Genomic DNA, 17,409 nt, shown 5'->3' with positions numbered 1-17,409 from the left:
TACTATCTATTTTAACGGATGTACGAATCATATAACCATTCCTTGAAAATAGATATGTGGTCCTTAAACACCCACTAGCTCGTCCAAGCAGCGGTTATAATCTACCAGTTAAGTACTTGGATGGAATTTTTTGCTTCATAATCTGGCTCTCCAGCTGATCGTCGGTCACGTAGCTGCCCCGTGTAGCCCCCCGCTTCAGCTCGTCTTGCTCCAAAGAATGGTAGTAGTGCAACAAATCGTGCTCAACGTCTTCGCGGTGAGTCGTTTTCTCGTTGTTCTGGTGGTGTGTGTTCCAGTGGTGGACATTGAACTCCTTTTCGAAATCCAAGTGATGCCCGACTCCAACGCCCAGGTCAGGAAACGACTTGCCTCTTTTAGCAAAGTTGAGATACTCAGCTTTGGTGACCTTCCCGTCGTCATTGGTGTCAAGTAATTCGCCAATTAGCTTTACGATACGGTTAGCCGTCTCTTCGTCGATCCTCTCGCTATCATCGTGCTGTCCCATACCGTCCCCTGTCCCGACTACCTCGGGCCGGCTGAGGCCATATAAAGATAGAATATCGCGCTCATCCATATAGCCCTTGCCGTTGGTATCGTGTAGATTAAAGAATTTCTCCGGGGTGTACTCGGCCATCTGATGTTCATGTTCCATATGCCATTGCTCCCAGTTCTTGCCCTCTGGCGGCCGTTCGACCTCTGTATGAATTTTGTCTCCATGGGGCATGCAGCGCACTGAGCCTAGCAGTCCGCCAAATACCAGTCCAAGTTCGAGTAACCTCATACTTCTCGATGCTGTCGTCTAATATTGTGAGGACTTTAGCAATAGTACTGAACAGCCTATAGGATAGCTTTTCCTATTCATAGACGTTTAGCAGGGTAACGGCATTTCTGCTTAGATAATCAACTACATTGTGTTGGCGACAGGTAAGTACGTTCGCTCAATAAGGTTTTAAATGTGCCATTGGGCACCTATTCATGCTCACTACGTACTAATATCCCGAGTTGCACACGGTGATGATTTTAGGGCTACCGTGAGGCATCATTCCGACTGCATACTGATGGCTTATGCAAACATTCATGGAGTTTCGGGAGTCTCGTTATATACACACCGATACATATAGTTCAAGCTGCAGGGCACGATGTGGTGCGGGGTATATGACGTGGGGCAAGCCCTGTTCCGCGCAAGGGTCATGTTACCTGCCCGTCAAAACTCCGTTTGTCCAAATAAGACCTGCGAAAGTACTCGCAGTTTTTCCTCATTGCTTTAGCGAAATCCTTTTTCCTGGTGTTATTCGAGAAGTAACCCTTATAGAGGTCGTCCTTGCTGGCCTCAGATACCAGCAAACGAATCACATCGCCCGATGAGACATTGTCGCTCGAGGACATTAATTGGATTAGCTGTCTTTTGTATTCCTTTATGAGCAGACGCTTGTTGGTGTTGTAGTTCCACACATCGACGCGGTCATGGTCGTGGTCCAAGTTCGAGCAAGCCTCGTCCAGATAGTAATTATCTTTGGCCGATTGGTAGCGGTACCTGATGAAGAACGGGCAGCGTTTGGTGCCGCTACCCAGGTGGTGCGTGGATCTAGTGCGGTGCTCGTCAGAATCTCCGTTGGCGGCTCCGCCCGGCGATATGTCGTTCGGCGCCGCTGTCTTGCCTGCCCGCGTGCCATAGAACTCGCATCCAAAGTCGATCCGCGTCACCTTGCTCTTGTAGTCCTTTGTTTTCAGGCACACAATGCCGATGCGCTCCTGAAAGGCGTAGATCCTCTGTATGTAGTCTTTTACCTGTTCCGGCGTTTGGAACTCCATGATGCCCGGGGGTGCAGAATTAAAGCGGGTAAGGTTTACCATACCACTATGTCGATGCTGGTGCGCATGGTGATGCGCGTGTTGGTGTGTGTGTTGATGAGCATGTGCATTGTGCGCAAGAGGACCCGTACCCGGTCCCCCCACCGCTGTTCCCACGTGCGAGCCCGCCCCAGCGTGGGCATGCGCGCTCGCACCAGCTGCCGCCGCCGCCGCTGCCGCCGCCGCTGCCGCCACGTCCTCGAGCTCCGACCAATGGCCGTACCCAACGCCCCCGAGGAGCGCGGCCTGCTCTTGCTGCGCGCTCATCTCCATCGGGTCCACCACCACGCGCATGTCGCTCTTGCCCCACACAATCAGGTTCCCGGGCTCCACCTCGTTCAGAAACACCCACCCTGCGATCGAATGCGTCTTAATCAGCGGGATGTCGCCCGGAATCGAGTGGTACAGCTCCACTAGCGTGCACACAACATTGCTCGGGTCAAGCGTCCCGTGCCGCGGCAGGTCCGGCCGCAACGTCACCGTCCCCACCGCCCCCCCGTTGTAAACCAACTCGTACAACTGCCGCATATGCCCATGCCCATGAGCGGCACCCACTGCGGCGTCCCTGCCTCCACGCCCGCGCTGTACCATAGTCCCTTCCTTCTACCCACTTCTTACTACCACCTATATAATGACCCAGTCCGTTCTAGTGCTCGAGCAACTTTGCGATATCACCTCTGGAACGGCTTCGAAGCCTATTGCTGGTTGTGCTGCGTTCGTCGATTAAGCACGCCATTGTTTTTCAACTGTTGATTTACAGGACGGTGAAATATTGGAAAAACGGATCTGGGATTCTCGTACAGATCTACGCAGTAATTCGCTAGTATCCACTAACTACTATGTAATTACCCGGCTCAGTATGTAGACGTATGGTGACAGCTAGTTGTAGCAGTACCTGCGGAAGCACTGCTGACAGGTCGGGGGGAGCTTGGCAGATGCGTTCACATTGTCGTAGGCGCGCTTAACAACAAGGCAGCCCACACACTGGAAATAGGCGGTATTGTTGTCGTGGGTGAATAGACTAGCGCCGTTCTCGAGCATGCCCTGGACCTCGGAGTGGTTGTAGCGGAGCTTGAAGGTAGAGGTGTTGGAGTTGTATGTGCTGTTGCGATTTGCGTGGTAGAAGACGATGGGGGGGAGCTTTCCGGGCGCGGCGGTGGCCGAGGCATTGCGGATGTGGTAGCTCTCCGGGTAGCAGCCAAAGGCGACGGGGCGCTTGAGCAAGCCCTTGGCCTCGAACTCCTCTGCGGAGGGGATGTAGGGAAGGAGGTCGGTGACGCTCTGGACGTCGCCGGTCTGGACGACGGCGGCGGCGCCGTCTGTGGCGTGGAGGTTGTCGTAGAGGTTGCGGAGGATGCCGCCGGTGGGGTAGTTGATGCGGCCGGAGCTGGAGTCGAGGGCGAAGATGAGGTCGACCTGGCGCTCGGGCTGCAAGAAGGGGCGGAGCGGGATGTTCTCGCCGTCCTCGCCGCCGTCGACGAGGTAGAGCTTGTCCGAGTTAGTCAACGGCGAGTCGACGCCGGGGTAGCGATAGAAGGGGTTGGGCTGAAAGAGCGCGAAGTCTGAGCGGGTGCCGAAGAAGCTGTTGGGCTTGTTCTTCAGGTTCACGCCGAAGGTGGAGAAGAGCGCGCGGATGGCCTTCATGGTCTTGAGCGAGGACTCGGAGGCGAGCTTCCAAGCGTAGATAAGGACGTTGTTGAAAAGCGAGGAGGACGTGGCGGTGATGAACCCGATGTCGTCAAAGCCCTGAACGCAGCTCTGCGCGACGCCCTCGGTGAAGTTCGAGCCCAAGTACTTGAGGTTCACAAAAAGCCCGAGGAGGCGATTCCACGATCCAAACTCGAAGGGGGTGAACTCGAACACGGCGTTGACAAGGTCTTCGTTTTTACAGTTGGCGATAATGATGGGCAACGGGGCCTCGTAGTTGTTTGTGATCTCGCTCCGGGCAAACAACTCGGACATGGAGCTGATCATGGACTCGTTGACGTATATCTTCTTCCAAAGGGCGCGTCCCCAGTAGTCGGTAAAGGAAACCGGGAAGCCCATGATCTTCTTGGGGCGCACTTCGGAGTGGAGGTCGATGTAAAAGCTGAGCACCTTCCGGAAGCTTGAGAACGAGTCCATCATTTCCTCCAGCTTGCGGATCTGGTTGACCTCGCCGTCTTCGCTATCGGCCTTGAACACATCTTCGAACGTTTCCTTTAGTTTTAGGAGGGTGTCAATCGACCGTTTGTGGTGCGGAGAGTGGTCCAGCTGAGCCCAGCTGCGTTCAAGCCTATCGTAAAATTCCGAAAACGTTGGCAGTTCGCCTGCCGGTCCCAAGGCTAGGCTGCGCTTCCATATGGAGGCCTGGTCCTGTAATTCGCTATAGAAGTCCTCGTCCATGAATACCTCCTGTGAGGTGTGAGTTATGGACTCTGGAGAATTAGCTGTGGCTTCAAACTGCTGGATTATATCCCGATTCTTGATCTCAAAGTTGGGCACGCCCTCTAGTAGGCTGCTGTTGATGTTCCACTCTTTAAGCTCTTCGATATTGAAGTTCGTTAGAAGTAAGCGCATTAACGTCCAACTGCCGCCTGAGATACTAGCAATGTAGCTGGCGCAGTTGAAAAGGCCGCGACTGTGCATACCCAGCAAAAACCCCGAACTAGTAAGCATGGACCGGTATCCTCCACCTGAAACCGCAATCGCTAAGTTGATCGGCCGCTGGGATGTCTTGTGAAGGAAGTCATTAATATCAAAATCAGGAATGCTAGCGTTCTGGAGAAACTTGATTAGATGATTCTGAGTCAAATAATGATGATTCTTGATATACGAGTGTTCTTGCTCTGATAAGCCAGTCTAATCTTGGGTTAGTTTACTATCCTGTCATTGCCAGGCCGAAGTGGAAGGGGTATCTTGGAATATGTACATTTGAGTTTCTGATAAGGTCTTCCCTAGGACACATAACGCCATGAGGGGTATAGAAGTTGGAGAGTGCATTGCCCAACAACGCGAACGCTGTTATGACGATTGTAAGCCTCATACTGTCCTTTGGTGTCTGAACTTGTGTGCTACATAAGTTTTGTGGAAACTGAAAATAAATGTGTAGTTAGCCAAGTTCCCTCACCTTCCTGGGATCGAGGTTTCTGGCAGTTCTGAGACATTAGCGTCAGACACCTCGTCACGACGCAGCCTGCTTTAGCGTCGATCTCCCCTCAAGTGGCAAACTGCGACTGATATGAAAGTAAAGTATCGGACCTTCTATTACGGAATGTATACAAACGCTACAGGATACAGTGATATTAAATAGAAAACAAGTCTAGAATTAAATGGCAGAAAGAAGAACCAGCTTAAAATTCATCGTCAGAAGAAACATAAGCGTCACCCAACTCCTTCTTCTTCTTCATTCTCTCCTTCTTCTTCTTTCTCAACTCGGCGGAAGACAACTTCTTCTTCTTGTTACCGGTAGCAATCTTGTTACCCATAGCATCGAACTTGTCGCCCTCGTCCTCCTTCTTCTCTAGTCTTGGACCGGAACCCTGACCGCTGACCCAGTTGTGGCCAGAAGGAGTCATGATACCGTCCTTGACAGCCCAGACTTCCTCAGTCAAGTCCTTGGTGAACTCAGCAGAGTGAGTGATGATGATAACACCACCCTCGAACGCCTTCAAAGCCTTGGACAAAGCACCTAGAGAGTCTCTGTCCAAATAGTTGGTAGGCTCATCCAAGACGATCAAGTGAGGTCTCTGCCACGTACAAGCAGCCAAGACCAACTTAACCTTCTGACCACCAGATAGACCTCTGATTCTAGAGTGGGAAACCAACTCGGCCTCCAAGCCCAACATGGCACAGTGCTCCTCAATCTCCTTTCTGGTCAATGGTCTGAACTGACCGGAAGCCAAAGCCTCCTTCATGTCAACTTCAGCAACCATCTTGGAGTGAGACTCGATCAACTCACCTCTTGGCAACCAAGCGTTGTCGACGGACATCATTGGAACCCATCTCTCAGACTTCATGCCAATGTTCTCACCCAACAAGAAAGAACATTCATACTCGTAGGTGTTCTTGAACTTTCTTCTGGAGTGGATGCCAGCAATTCTTCTTGGAGTACCGTCGATCTTGAAGATCTTGTTCATGGACTCAGCATCGCTCTCGTTGATCTGTCTGTTAGCTCTGTCCATGGTCTCTCTGTCCTCACCGGTCTGGAATCTCCACTGAATGTACTCAGATGGGGTCTTGTCCAAGTGGTTCTCAATGTGAGCAAAGGCATGCTGCTTGATGTAGGCAATTCTACAGTTCTCGTGGGTGTAAACCTCACCAGTAGTTGGCAATAGCTCACCAGTCAAAACGTTGATCAACGTAGACTTACCGGCACCGTTTGGACCAATGACGGCAATTCTGGAAGAAAGCGAGCACTGGAAGTTAATGTCGGCGATTTGTGGCTTGGAGGTACCTGGGTACTGGAAGGACATGTTAGAGACCTTGACAATAGCCTTCTGCTTGGTCTTGACACCCTCTAGGAAACCTGGCTCTGGGAACTTGAACTCCAAGTCGGAGGCACCCAACTCGTAGTAAGACTTAGCAGTTGGGCACTTCTTGACGAACTCAGACAAGTTACCCTTGTACTTTCTCAACTTCAAACCTTCATAGTGGATGATGTACTGGCAGACATTGTCCAAGAAGCCAGAGTCGTGGGACACAATGATGGAAGTGATACCACAGGTGTTCAAGTAGTTCACCAACCAAGCGACGTTAACAGTGTCCAAATGGTTAGTTGGCTCGTCCAACAACAAGATGTCGGCGTTCTTCAACACAGCTCTGGCCAAAGCCAACTTCATCTTCCAACCACCAGACAAGGACATGATTGGCATGGCGATCATCTCGTCGGAGAAACCGAACTCTCTCAACTTCTCGGTGATGACCTCCCTGGTGCCAACGTCACCCTGGAAAACGAAGTCCAAGACAGAGGTGTCGGCCTGAGTACCGTCAATGTCGTGCTCGACGTAGACAGTTCTACACTCATCTTGAGTTGGGAAACCGTCAACCTGACCGTTGGCGATAGCTCTCATCAAGGTAGACTTACCAGCACCGTTAGGACCACATAGACCATATCTTCTGGCTCTCTTCAATCTCAACTGAGTCTTGTTCAACAAGATCTTAGCACCGTAGGCCAAGGAGAACTCACAGTTACACAAGTCCTCACCCTCGTCCTCCTCGTCGTCGAAGTTTGGACCGACTGGAATGTTGTCAACGGCTCTCTTTCTGAAGTCGTCAATAATCTCCTTGGACTGCTTCTCGTGGAAGAAAACGGTCATGTATGGAGTGACGTGCGTGAACCAAGCCTGCTGGTCGATGATTCTCTCGTCGATCAAGTCTGCAGCAATGGCGGCAATGTAGTTCACCACAGGCGCAAATCTTGGAGCAATTGGGGTATCCTTGGTCAACTCATCCAAGACACCTCTGGTGGTGACGATGTCACCAGCGTGAGACACCTCTGGCAAAGTGTCGTCGTCGCTGACGTTACCGACTCTTCTCAAGGTCTTCAAACCTCTCAAGGTAACCTCACGGGCCTCAGGGTCAGCAATGGTGGCGAAGTTGTTCTTCAAACCTGGCAACAACTTCTCCAAGAAAGGAGCAACAACCTGTGGGTCTTCGACCAACTTACACATGTTGTCGATGATGACGGCAGCCTTACGCTTGATGGAAGTCTCTCTCTCAGCCAAACCTCTGTTCAACAATGGAACCATGATGGATAGAGTAGCTGGAGTGACCTCAGCAACGAAGGTGGTGGCACCCAACAAATGCACGGTCTCGGAGACCTGGGATGGGTCGGCAATACACTGGATCAACTCAGGAATGAAACGCTCGATATCCTTGTTGTCGACAGTCTCGGTAGCCTTGGTCATGGTGGCAGTGGCGGCGTGCTTGACCTCCTTCTTGGTGTCCCACATGGCCTCAGACAAGACTGGGATCAATTCAGGCATTCTCAAAGCAACCTGGGTCTTAGCCGCGTCGACCAATGCAGAGATGGCCGCCAAGACGGACACCTTCTCCTGCCACTTGTTGGTCGTAACTAGCGACTTGGTCAAATGTGGAAGAATGACCTTGATGGCCACAGGGTCGATCGCCTTGACAATGGCAAGCAAGGTCTCGGAGGCAATAGACTGCACATCCTTGTCCTTGTCACCGGTCTTGACGCACACCTCTGGAACTAGATCCACGATGTATGGCTCCACGGATGGAGACAGGTTGTTCTCGTTGGCAATGTGGGCAATTGTCTCCAAAGCCGCAGCCGCGGTCTTCTTGTCCTTCACCGCCTTGGTGAGGTTCTTGAAGAACTCCTCTGGCACGTCATGCTCGATGATGTTCCCGTTCAAGAACGAAGCAATTTCCGTGGCGGTCGCTTCTCTGTTCTCAGCAGTAGCCACAGACAACTTCTCGAACAATTCACCTAGAACCTTGATAGACTGCGCAGAATCAGACATTGTTCTCTCGCTAGTATCTCTGTGGAGTCTTCAGGAAGCACTACGACTAACAGGAATAAACATAAAACAAAATATGAAATGAAATAAGTTACAAAGAGATGAGATGAGTGAAAATTTTTCATAATCGTTATATATTCCACCGCCGAGATGACCTGAAAAAGAAACGCGTAAGTTATCCGTACGTCGTGATATATTACCACGTGATAGACTAGTGCTAAATCTCTTCCACGGTCATTGGGATGTTCACGCCGATGCCCTCTTGGGCGGGCTTCTTCTGGTTCCGGCGCTTGAGGATGGTGCTGCTGTTGAGGCGCAGCTGGAACATGTTGTGGTCCAGATCGCCGAATGCGGCAGCGGATTCCTCCTCGTCCTCGCGCAGGGCGCCCAGCTGGTGGCCGCCAGGCGTCATGTGCTTGGCCTCCTCCTCACGCTGGACTGCGTTGGAGATATCGAGGGCGTCGCGCATGGCGACCGCTGCCGGGGAGTAGATCAGCGTGGAGTCCTTTTTGTAGGGCTTGTGGGAGTGGTTGTGGGCGTGCCGCTTGCGGCGATCTAGAGGCACCAGCGGGCGGAGCACGTTGCAGTCATACGAGTTCAACCAGGGGTCTGCGAGAAACTCGTCGATATCGTAGCGCTTGTCCGGATCGACCTCGAGCAAGCGGCGCACGGCGTTCTTGGCGCCGGGGGAGATCTCGTCCCACCACGGGCGCAGGAACGTGTACTGGCCTTTTGAGATCAACTCTGTCAGGACGTCGATCTTTTCGTCGTAAAAAGGCGGGAAGCCGCACAACACGGTGTATAGGACGCAGCCGATCCCCCACATGTCGACCTTCATGGAGTAGCGTTCGTCCTTCACCACCTCGGGCGCGGTGTACCCGACAGTCCCGCACGGCGTCGTGGTGTTGGTAGCATAAATTTGCTTCGAGAGTCCGAAGTCTGCGAGCTTTATCACACCGATCCCGCCGCCCCCGATGCCAGGTCGGAACAGGCCCTCGTCTTGTTTTGTCTTTGGGTCGTCCGACTGTCTCAGCTGCTGGCGCTTGCTGGGTATAAAATCAATTGGGGAGAACAGCAAGTTTTCTGGCTTGATATCCCGGTGGACAATGCCAAGCGAGTGCATGTGTTTTACCGCGAGTGCCAGCTGCCTGATTACATGTCTAGAAAGGTCCTCCGAAAAATAAGTGAGTCGCACGATTTCTCCAAAAATCTCCCCCCCGGCAAGCAGCTCCTGGACTATGAAGTAGTATGACTCGGTCTCCTGGAAGTCGATAAACGTCACAATGTTTTCGCCCGAGGACACCGCCTTGTGGATGGTGATCTCCTTCAGGACCTGCTCTCGCGATGTCGCCTTGTTTTCGCCGGCCTCCTCCCGCTTGTCGCGGCGCCTCCCCGTCGTGCTCGCAGTCGTAGATAGGCGCTTTTTGCTGATCACCTTGACGGCCACCTGTTTGTAGCGGCTCGACAGGTACGCGTTCGGGCCGTCCTTCAGCGGCACCGCGCGATACACCTCGGAGAACGCCCCCTCGCCGATCTTGCCCAGGAGCTTGTACCCCGCAAGCTCCGACTGCTCCGGAAACACGCCCTCCGGCTCCTCGTCTTCGTCTTCCTCCTCGTCTTCCTCCTCCGACAGCGACTCCTCGCTCTCCAACCCGCCGCTGCGGGCCCCCGCCGGCTCCGCGCCCGCCGCCTGTTCCGCAACCGCCGGCCCGCGCTCCTCTGTCCGCCGCGCGCCCGCCGCGCCGCCCTCCGGCTCGGCCTCCGCCTGCCGCAGCGAGATGTTCAGCACGATATCCTCGCTGTGCGGGCTGTCCACCGGCATAACGGTGTTCACGCTCTCCACATGCTCGATGCGGCTCTCGCCCATGTTGACCGTCTGCGTCGAGCCCGCTGCAGGCCCTCCGCCATCTGTGTTGCCTGCAGTTCCCTTCACTTTCCGCCGTAAAAGGTTTTTGAATTGCTGTGTCCCGTTAATACCTGCTGCCTGTCAGCATCTGCCATTCCAACATACCTTGATCATCGCCGCAAACTGGGGTATCGCCGCCACACCTTATTCTCGATTCGCCGTTACTTTCCTGCTAGTCCAAACACTCCAATGTCAGCAAAACACCCTGGTCGTCCCTTAAAGTACCTGCGGCTAGCAACAAAGCAGAGTATCCTCACGTAAAGACGAGATTCTGGCTGTTTAACAGTGTGGTTAAGACGAATAGACACCTGGTAGAATATGGGATTTATACTAGAAAAAATAATTAGAAAAGAAAAGTGCCTCATCGAGCTGATAGTCGCTAGCATTTCGAGATATGAAGCAAAGAGTAGACGTTGGCCGAGGGCCAGAGGGACGGCCATGCTTCCCCGGTGTCGGTTTTCGACCTGCCGCAGCGGCGTGGGAATCAGGAGCGGTTTGAGCTCTTGGCGGGGATTTCAAGTCAAGTAATGGGAAATGCAAGATGCGAAAAAGCTTTCTCTTTGAAAGACGACGGGAGGCTCAGAAAGAGAATGGCTGCGGCTGACATGGGCAAAGCAGTTGCAGATGTGCGCCAAGAAGGTGCTACAGCGGGGGCGGGGCGCGGGCAGCATACGGGGCGGGCGGCAGGGGCGGCGCAGCGGGCGGCGCACTTCGCGGTCGCAGTGGGGCGGGGGCAGGTAACCGCACAGCAGCTGCCGCCGGGCCCGGGGCCCGCGCCAGAGCGCGGGGGACGGAGGCTGCGGCGGGAGGCGGAGTGCGAGGTGCCGCTGGCCGAGTTTCGTGTGTGGTGTGGCGCCGAGAGGCCCGCTGACGCTTATACGGCGGAAGATGTCGTCGTGGACTACGTGCGAACCGAGCGCCGCGAGCGACTTCTGGCGGCGCGGCAGCAGGGCTTGGAGCTGCGCTGCACGCTGGCGCCGCTGGCAGAGGCGCAGGAGGCGCTCCTGGAGGCGATCTCGCTCAAGTGCTTTGAATACGAGCTGCGGCGCGAGCAGTGGGCTGCCAAGGCCGCGGCGGCGCGGCCGGAGAAGCGGCGGCGGCGGCGGGGGCAGCGGGCGGCCGTGCGGCTGCCCGCGGCGTACCAGGACGTGGAGGTATGTGTGTGTGAGCTCCAGTGGAACAAGTCCGGGGACTGGTGCTTGGTCATGCAGGTATCGCTATGGTGCCTTCGCAACTCCGTGAATCATTTTTCCACGGACACGAACGAGCTCCTGGACATGCTTTACGGGAGCGACCAGTACCACTCCAGTAAGCTGGAAGTCCCGCGCACGTATGTCCAGCACCAGTTTCTGCACCAGGTCGCGCGGTACACACGGCAAACGCTGACCGGCAGCGGCGATCTCGCTCACGTGCCACAGCTCAAGGTGGAGCTACTCCCCTTTCAGCAGGAATCGGTGCAGTGGATGTTGGAGAAGGAGACCGTCAAGAAGACTTACGGCAGGAGCGATGAGGAGCTGCTGTCGTTTCTCAATGAGCAAATTTCGTACGGCTACCACAAACTGAGTGGTGATTGGTTCTGGAACAAGCTCAGCGGTTATGTCATAACTGAGGCAGATGTGCTACTACTGTATCAGGCATATCTGAGAGACGAGATACACGCAAAGGGGATGCTGTCGGAAGAAATGGGGCTCGGCAAAACGGTGGAGGTTCTTGCCTTGCTGTTGCTGCGTCCCCGCGCCATGGATCCTGTGGAGGAACAAGTGTATGAGGTGGTGTCGACTGGGAAGCGGATGAGACGAGTCAAGACCAATCTTATCGTATGTCCGCAGGTGATCGTGCAGCAATGGCTAGACGAGATAGCGAAGCACGTCGACGGCTCCCTTAAAGCATATCACTACCGTGGATTTGCTAATATCAAGGAAGAGTTTAATACAGAGAACATATCGGAGCTTGTTGCTACGCTCTCAGAATACGACGTCATCATCACATCATATGCGACAGTTTCTGCGGAAGTGCACTATGCCGAGTACTCGACCACCATGAGATCTAGACGTCACAAGTCCCCTAAATATGATTATTCATCGCCACTCTCTTTAATGCAATTTTTCAGAATCATACTCGATGAAGTGCAAATGCTGGGCAGTGAAAGCACGAATGCGGCCCGATGCACCAACCTCCTGCAGCGTATTCACACATGGGGTGTTTCGGGTACACCTATTCATTCACTAGCGGACTTCAAGGTTGTATTCTCCTACTTGCAGCTGCATCCCTTCCAGGATTCTCCAAAGTATATCGACACAGTCTGCCAGAATACCAGGAAACTGGGCAACAATCGGATGCATCTAGATCCCGCACAAATTCGCAAGCTCCAACGTGTCAACGGTGTGACTTTCACCGCAAGAGAACTTCTTGATATCATCCCACGTTTCAACCTTTGTATCCGTCATACAAAGAATGATGTCGAATATCAGATTAAAATCCCAAAGCAGCATCATTACTTAATCCAACTTCAATTCTCACCGATAGAGCGTGATAATTATGTTAACCTATGGAAATCCTTCTTGGAGGCTTCAGGCTATGACTCAGACGGGCAAGGGCCCTGTTATCTAGGCCCCGCAGTCTTGAATTATTGGTTGTCACAGTTGCGGAAGACATGCTGCCACGCCATGATGTCAGTTCTAGGCTTCTCATCGAATGAAGCGGGGAACCTTTCGGCGCTAGGAAAAGGCGCACTCAAAAGCTCAGTGAATCTACCAAACATGAACGATGTACTGAAGTATATGATTGACGATGTTCAAGACAAGATTGACTCTTTGTGTGTGGAAAATTACTCTCTAAAGATACAGTCTGCCCAGGTGCGAATGGAATTGGAGGAACTGCCATCGGAGGCTATTAGAATTCTCAAAGATGTGGAGAACCAACTGATCACAGACTTCAAAACAAACCTCGGGATTAGCGATCCGTATGCTACATCTGTTACGGGGCAGGCGCAAAGGAATAATAAGGCAGCGGATGAAGTTGGATCGAAGAAGAAGAACAAGATTAGGATTTATATGGATTTTCTTCACCAATGTACTTTTTTTATTGCAACAGCGTATTATTTCATGGGTAGCAAAAAGCTTGAGAAAGTTGATGAAGATAACGAGAAACTCGATCAATTGGGGCAGGCTGAAGCAAAACAACAATATACAGATATTTATTCAGCTGCTGAACTACACGAAATAACCGAGATTCAAGAACTTGAGCACAGCTATTACGATATTGCCGAGAAGCTGAGAAAGCAAATCCTTGTAGCGAGTGCAGGAAAGGTAGAAGATGAGATCCAGCTGGTCCGAAAATACCTAAACAGTAAAAGGGTCGCTGACAAGACGCAACTGCGTCATATTGAATTCCAACAAGAAGATTTATCTTCCAACATGACTGTTGCGTCTTGTTACAAAACGATGGCAGATATTTTTCAAAGAATGAACCAAGGTATTGCGCAATTTAACGGTTTATTAAAGGAACTTGAGGAAGTGTGTATGAAACCTATAAATCACGAATACGATGATAATGACGCAGAAGCCAAGGCGCAAGACTATGAGAACTCTATTAATGACCAAGACAAGATATTCGCCCTGTTAGACTGTTTAGAACGCATTCTTTCCAACAGAGATGAGATAATCACTAGTGATGAGGAGGTTCGCATACCAAAAGTTTCCAGCTTGGTAAAGGATGTTACCTCCGACTACCACAGGGAACTTCTGAAACAAGTGCAGTTTGTTGGAGGCACGCCTTTGAAGCAAATATTTGCAGATTTAAAAAATGTTTCCATTGTCATGGGCCTTACCGTTGATGGAGAAGCCAAGACCGAGAGTTTTGAGAGTTACTTACTGAGCTTTCAGTCTCAGCCTCAGATAATCAAAAAGGAAAACCACCAAATGCGCGAAATCCTTAAACGCTTCAACTCCATATACAACGCGAAAACAGCATATTTCAGCAACCTTCAAAAGATATCAGATTCTTTGGTATCCATCATCCAACTAGAACCAAGCGTCAGAGCAACTATTCTAAGAAACACTAGGGGGGATAGCATGTACCTGAAAAATATTCAAAAGATAAGCACCTTACAATCCAGGTTAAAGTACTTGCAAAATTTGACCAAATTGGAGCAGGCACTAAAGGATAACAAGCGATTTAATTGTACGATATGCCTGTGCGATATTTGCGATGGTGCTATTATTGGTTGCGGGCACTTTTTCTGTCAAGAATGCATCAGCAGCTGGTTAGAAACCAAACAATCGTGCCCGTTGTGTAAAACACAAACCAAATCATCAGAACTTTACAGCTTCAAGTTTCGCGAAGAAGAGACTGAGCTGAAGCATGTTCTCGTTGCAGACGCAGATTCACGCCCAACACCTTCCCAGGAAGTAATCTCGCAAGCAGTCCAATCCATAGAAAATGATCCCATCTACTTAAACAAGTACGAGGTTTGCCCATACTTGGATAGAATTCGCCAGCTTGAAACGAGCGTCAACTACGGATCAAAGATTGACTTCGTTATCAAACTACTAAAATACCTCAGGTTACAGCATGAAACGAACCCGACTTCCCCTGCATTACAAATTGTCATATACTCTCAATATGCTGAGTTGCTAGAGATAGTTGCCCATGTCCTTAAGCAAAATTCTATCAAGTTTCTCACCACTACCAAAAATGTACGGAACTTTGCGAAGGTTGTTGAAACCTTCAAAGCAGACCCCGAAATTACCTGTCTACTCCTCGATACAAAGCGACAGGCGTCGGGCCTAACGCTAATCAATGCCACGCATGTGTTCCTGTTAGAGCCTATTGTAAATAACAGTACGGAGTTTCAGGCCATCAACAGAATACACAGAATCGGACAAACCAGTGAGACTTACGTATGGCACTTCATGCTTCTCAACACTGTGGAACACAGCATCTTGCGGTACAAGTCGATTTTGGAAAAAAACAAGGGTGATAGCACTAAAGGTACAAGGCAACAAGGAGGCGGTTTGAGAGTGGTATCTGACGAAGACACTTTGAGTGATCCTGAATCAGAAGCCGAAAATGCATATAATATTAACCAAGCTGGAGACGAAGCAGTGTCTGAGGAACACTTGTGGCACTGCCTCTTCCAGAAATAGACAACGATATCCAACACTAATAGGATAGATTACGACATACTGGATGTCTCGGCTCATCAGTGTAGGGCAATCAGATGACAAAAAATCATCAAAAATAATGGTTGCGAGGAGATTCGAACTCCTGCATCTTACGATACCTGAGTGTTCAGTTGTGAGCAACTGTAAGCATACACTTGAATCAGGCGCCTTAGACCGCTCGGCCACACAACCAGAACTTGATAGATCTAACGCTATCTCTGTTAATACTCACCGCTTTGCGCACGTGATAGCTCTTCTGCTTTGACATCCCAAAATAGTATCAAGTCGTGCATTAGATATAAGAAGGGATTTCTATTTCGTAATTATACACGCACATTCAGTACTAATGAATGTACAAACCTGTGATCTAGGATATCTAAGAACTGCACAATCAGTTTTACAAGCAACCAAGCACGCTAGTTGGGAGACTTGCGCACTGGTAAACGTATTTTGGTCTTACGAGGCGCACCTTTCTTCACGATACCCAGCTTCTTTTTAGTTACAGACGCCGCCTTGTGTTCCTCCAAGGCAGCGTGGGTCGAGCTAGATCGCTCATTATTTTTGGTCGGAGCCTGGGCCCTCTTCTGCTTCTTCTCAAATACCTTCAAATTTTCGTCTATATAGGTCTGCAGCTCTTCCTTCTTCGAACATTCCGCCTTGTGAAGCTGGTTGAAATACTGCAGGGCCTCTGCACTCATGCGATTCACCATTGAATTGCGCTCTTGTATCTCTTGCTGGAACTGTTCTTGTTTGCGAATGGCGTTTTGCCGCAGTTGAGCTTGCAAACTGGTTGTATCAGACTCGTCCACTTCATCTTCCACGTCCAGTGGATCCATCCCTGCAGCTAGTCTAGGTGGAGTGGTCTATGTACAGTGCTGCTGTGCGTGTTAGCGCGCTCACCTTCTGCGACTGTTCAAAGATGTGCGTTTCCAGCAAGAAAAGAGACAACCGGAAGTATAAGTACAGCACGCGAGCCTAATTTTGTCAGCTTGCGGATTTAGCTCAGTTGGGAGAGCGCCAGACTGAAGAGAAACTTCGGTCAATCGTAATCTGGAGGTCCTGTGTTCGATCCACAGAATTCGCATATTTTTTGCTCACGTCACCCACCGGGTAGGAACTGGCATTGCCTACCTAATGGCCAGCAGTGGAAAGCGCTCTTGTGATATATATATATCAAGTAACACATCTATGTAACCTTTTGACACAGTCCCAAGGTGAGTCTTGCCTCGGATCTGCCTCATCTGAGTCGCGGGCGCGCTTGGAGCACTCGCCCGAATGCACATCCCCAGGATCGCGGGCACTTTTGCAACACTCGCCCGAATGCAAATGAACTGGCTCGGACCGGCAGTTCATGAACAGCACGTCCTCGGTCCAGCGGTCCAGGTCTTCCGCCGACACGTACAGGCGGTACTGCAGCTGGTTTAGTGCCCACCGCTCCATCGTCGAAATGTCCTTCGGAGGCAGGCCCGTGATGGTGGACCACGCCTTCATGGAGAACGTCGAGTCCTGTGTGAACTTGTGCGCCAGGATCAGACTGCACAGGAACATGCGCTTCGATGACCGTGCAAACTCCGGCACCTGCGCAAGCGGCAGGCTCTTCAGCCGGTACTGGTACAAGCGGTGGAAATAGTACGTCGCCAGAACCGTCACGCCGCGCGAGCTCTTGCTGCGCCGCACGATCTCCGCCAGAAATTGCAGCAGCGAGTGCTTCGAGTTGTTGATGCGCTGATTCGAGTAATTGAACGTCAGCGCTGCCAGCAGCGTTGCGATGACCTGCATCAGCCGCGTGGGCGACTTCCGCGCGCCATCTACTGCCCCTCGCGCGCCGCCCCCATTCCCCACGCCGGGCGATGGCGGCAGCGGCGCCGCTGTCAGCCCCGGCAGTTCTCTGAAGCCTTCTTCCTGCATTCTTCTTACTAAATTTGAGTGCACTGGGGTACTTTGTACCGACACTTCCAGACCCGCTTCTTCACCACACCCGTCACCAGATGCAGAACATCGCGTAATACCAAGACCCAAAAAT

At 51.6% G+C, this 17,409-nt stretch overlaps 8 protein-coding genes and 2 non-coding genes across 10 annotated transcripts; 2 read left to right on the top strand and 8 right to left on the bottom strand.

The window, feature by feature from the left end:
• Positions 1-94: 94 nt before the first annotated feature.
• Positions 95-781, bottom strand: SSP120 (nucleobindin SSP120; the record flags this gene model as incomplete). Its single annotated transcript, NM_207870.1, has 1 exon — positions 95-781. One exon carries the CDS (start codon positions 779-781, stop codon positions 95-97), a length of 687 nt encoding a protein of 228 aa, NP_982517.1.
• Positions 782-1,188: 407 nt separating this feature from the next.
• AGOS_AAL026W (AAL026Wp) lies at positions 1,189-2,442 on the bottom strand (the record flags this gene model as incomplete). The annotated part of the gene is made up of 1 exon (NM_207869.1): positions 1,189-2,442. The coding sequence occupies one exon, from the start codon at positions 2,440-2,442 to the stop codon at positions 1,189-1,191; it is 1,254 nt and encodes a 417-aa protein (NP_982516.1).
• Positions 2,443-2,730: 288 nt separating this feature from the next.
• SPO1 (putative carboxylic ester hydrolase) lies at positions 2,731-4,876 on the bottom strand (the record flags this gene model as incomplete). Its single annotated transcript, NM_207868.2, has 2 exons — positions 2,731-4,692; positions 4,763-4,876. 2 exons carry the CDS (start codon positions 4,874-4,876, stop codon positions 2,731-2,733), a joined length of 2,076 nt encoding a protein of 691 aa, NP_982515.2.
• A 307-nt stretch (positions 4,877-5,183) lies between these two features.
• On the bottom strand, positions 5,184-8,318 carry AGOS_AAL028W (AAL028Wp; the record flags this gene model as incomplete). The annotated part of the gene is made up of 1 exon (NM_207867.2): positions 5,184-8,318. The coding sequence occupies one exon, from the start codon at positions 8,316-8,318 to the stop codon at positions 5,184-5,186; it is 3,135 nt and encodes a 1,044-aa protein (NP_982514.2).
• A 214-nt stretch (positions 8,319-8,532) lies between these two features.
• RCK2 (serine/threonine protein kinase RCK2) lies at positions 8,533-10,137 on the bottom strand (the record flags this gene model as incomplete). The annotated part of the gene is made up of 1 exon (NM_207866.2): positions 8,533-10,137. The coding sequence occupies one exon, from the start codon at positions 10,135-10,137 to the stop codon at positions 8,533-8,535; it is 1,605 nt and encodes a 534-aa protein (NP_982513.1).
• A 611-nt stretch (positions 10,138-10,748) lies between these two features.
• IRC20 (E3 ubiquitin-protein ligase IRC20) lies at positions 10,749-15,368 on the top strand (the record flags this gene model as incomplete). Its single annotated transcript, NM_207865.2, has 1 exon — positions 10,749-15,368. The coding sequence occupies one exon, from the start codon at positions 10,749-10,751 to the stop codon at positions 15,366-15,368; it is 4,620 nt and encodes a 1,539-aa protein (NP_982512.2).
• Positions 15,369-15,466: 98 nt separating this feature from the next.
• On the bottom strand, positions 15,467-15,578 carry AGOS_t0007. Its single transcript has 2 exons — positions 15,541-15,578; positions 15,467-15,510 (listed from the first exon to the last, which is right to left on the bottom strand). It is a non-coding gene; the product is annotated as a tRNA-Leu (tRNA).
• Positions 15,579-15,802: 224 nt separating this feature from the next.
• On the bottom strand, positions 15,803-16,222 carry FYV6 (Fyv6p; the record flags this gene model as incomplete). The annotated part of the gene is made up of 1 exon (NM_207864.1): positions 15,803-16,222. The coding sequence occupies one exon, from the start codon at positions 16,220-16,222 to the stop codon at positions 15,803-15,805; it is 420 nt and encodes a 139-aa protein (NP_982511.1).
• A 155-nt stretch (positions 16,223-16,377) lies between these two features.
• Positions 16,378-16,470, top strand: AGOS_t0006. Its single transcript is given in 2 exon segments — positions 16,378-16,416; positions 16,435-16,470. It is a non-coding gene; the product is annotated as a tRNA-Phe (tRNA).
• Positions 16,471-16,559: 89 nt separating this feature from the next.
• Positions 16,560-17,294, bottom strand: PCL5 (Pcl5p; the record flags this gene model as incomplete). Its single annotated transcript, NM_207863.1, has 1 exon — positions 16,560-17,294. One exon carries the CDS (start codon positions 17,292-17,294, stop codon positions 16,560-16,562), a length of 735 nt encoding a protein of 244 aa, NP_982510.1.
• Positions 17,295-17,409: the final 115 nt, after the last annotated feature.

The sequence above is a fragment of the Eremothecium gossypii genome, chromosome I, assembly GCF_000091025.4.
Source record: "Eremothecium gossypii ATCC 10895 chromosome I, complete sequence".
NCBI classification, from domain to species: Eukaryota; Fungi; Ascomycota; class Saccharomycetes; order Saccharomycetales; family Saccharomycetaceae; genus Eremothecium; species Eremothecium gossypii.
The sequence above is the reverse complement of the archived record's forward strand: the minus strand, read 5'-3'. Positions and strand labels throughout refer to the sequence as shown.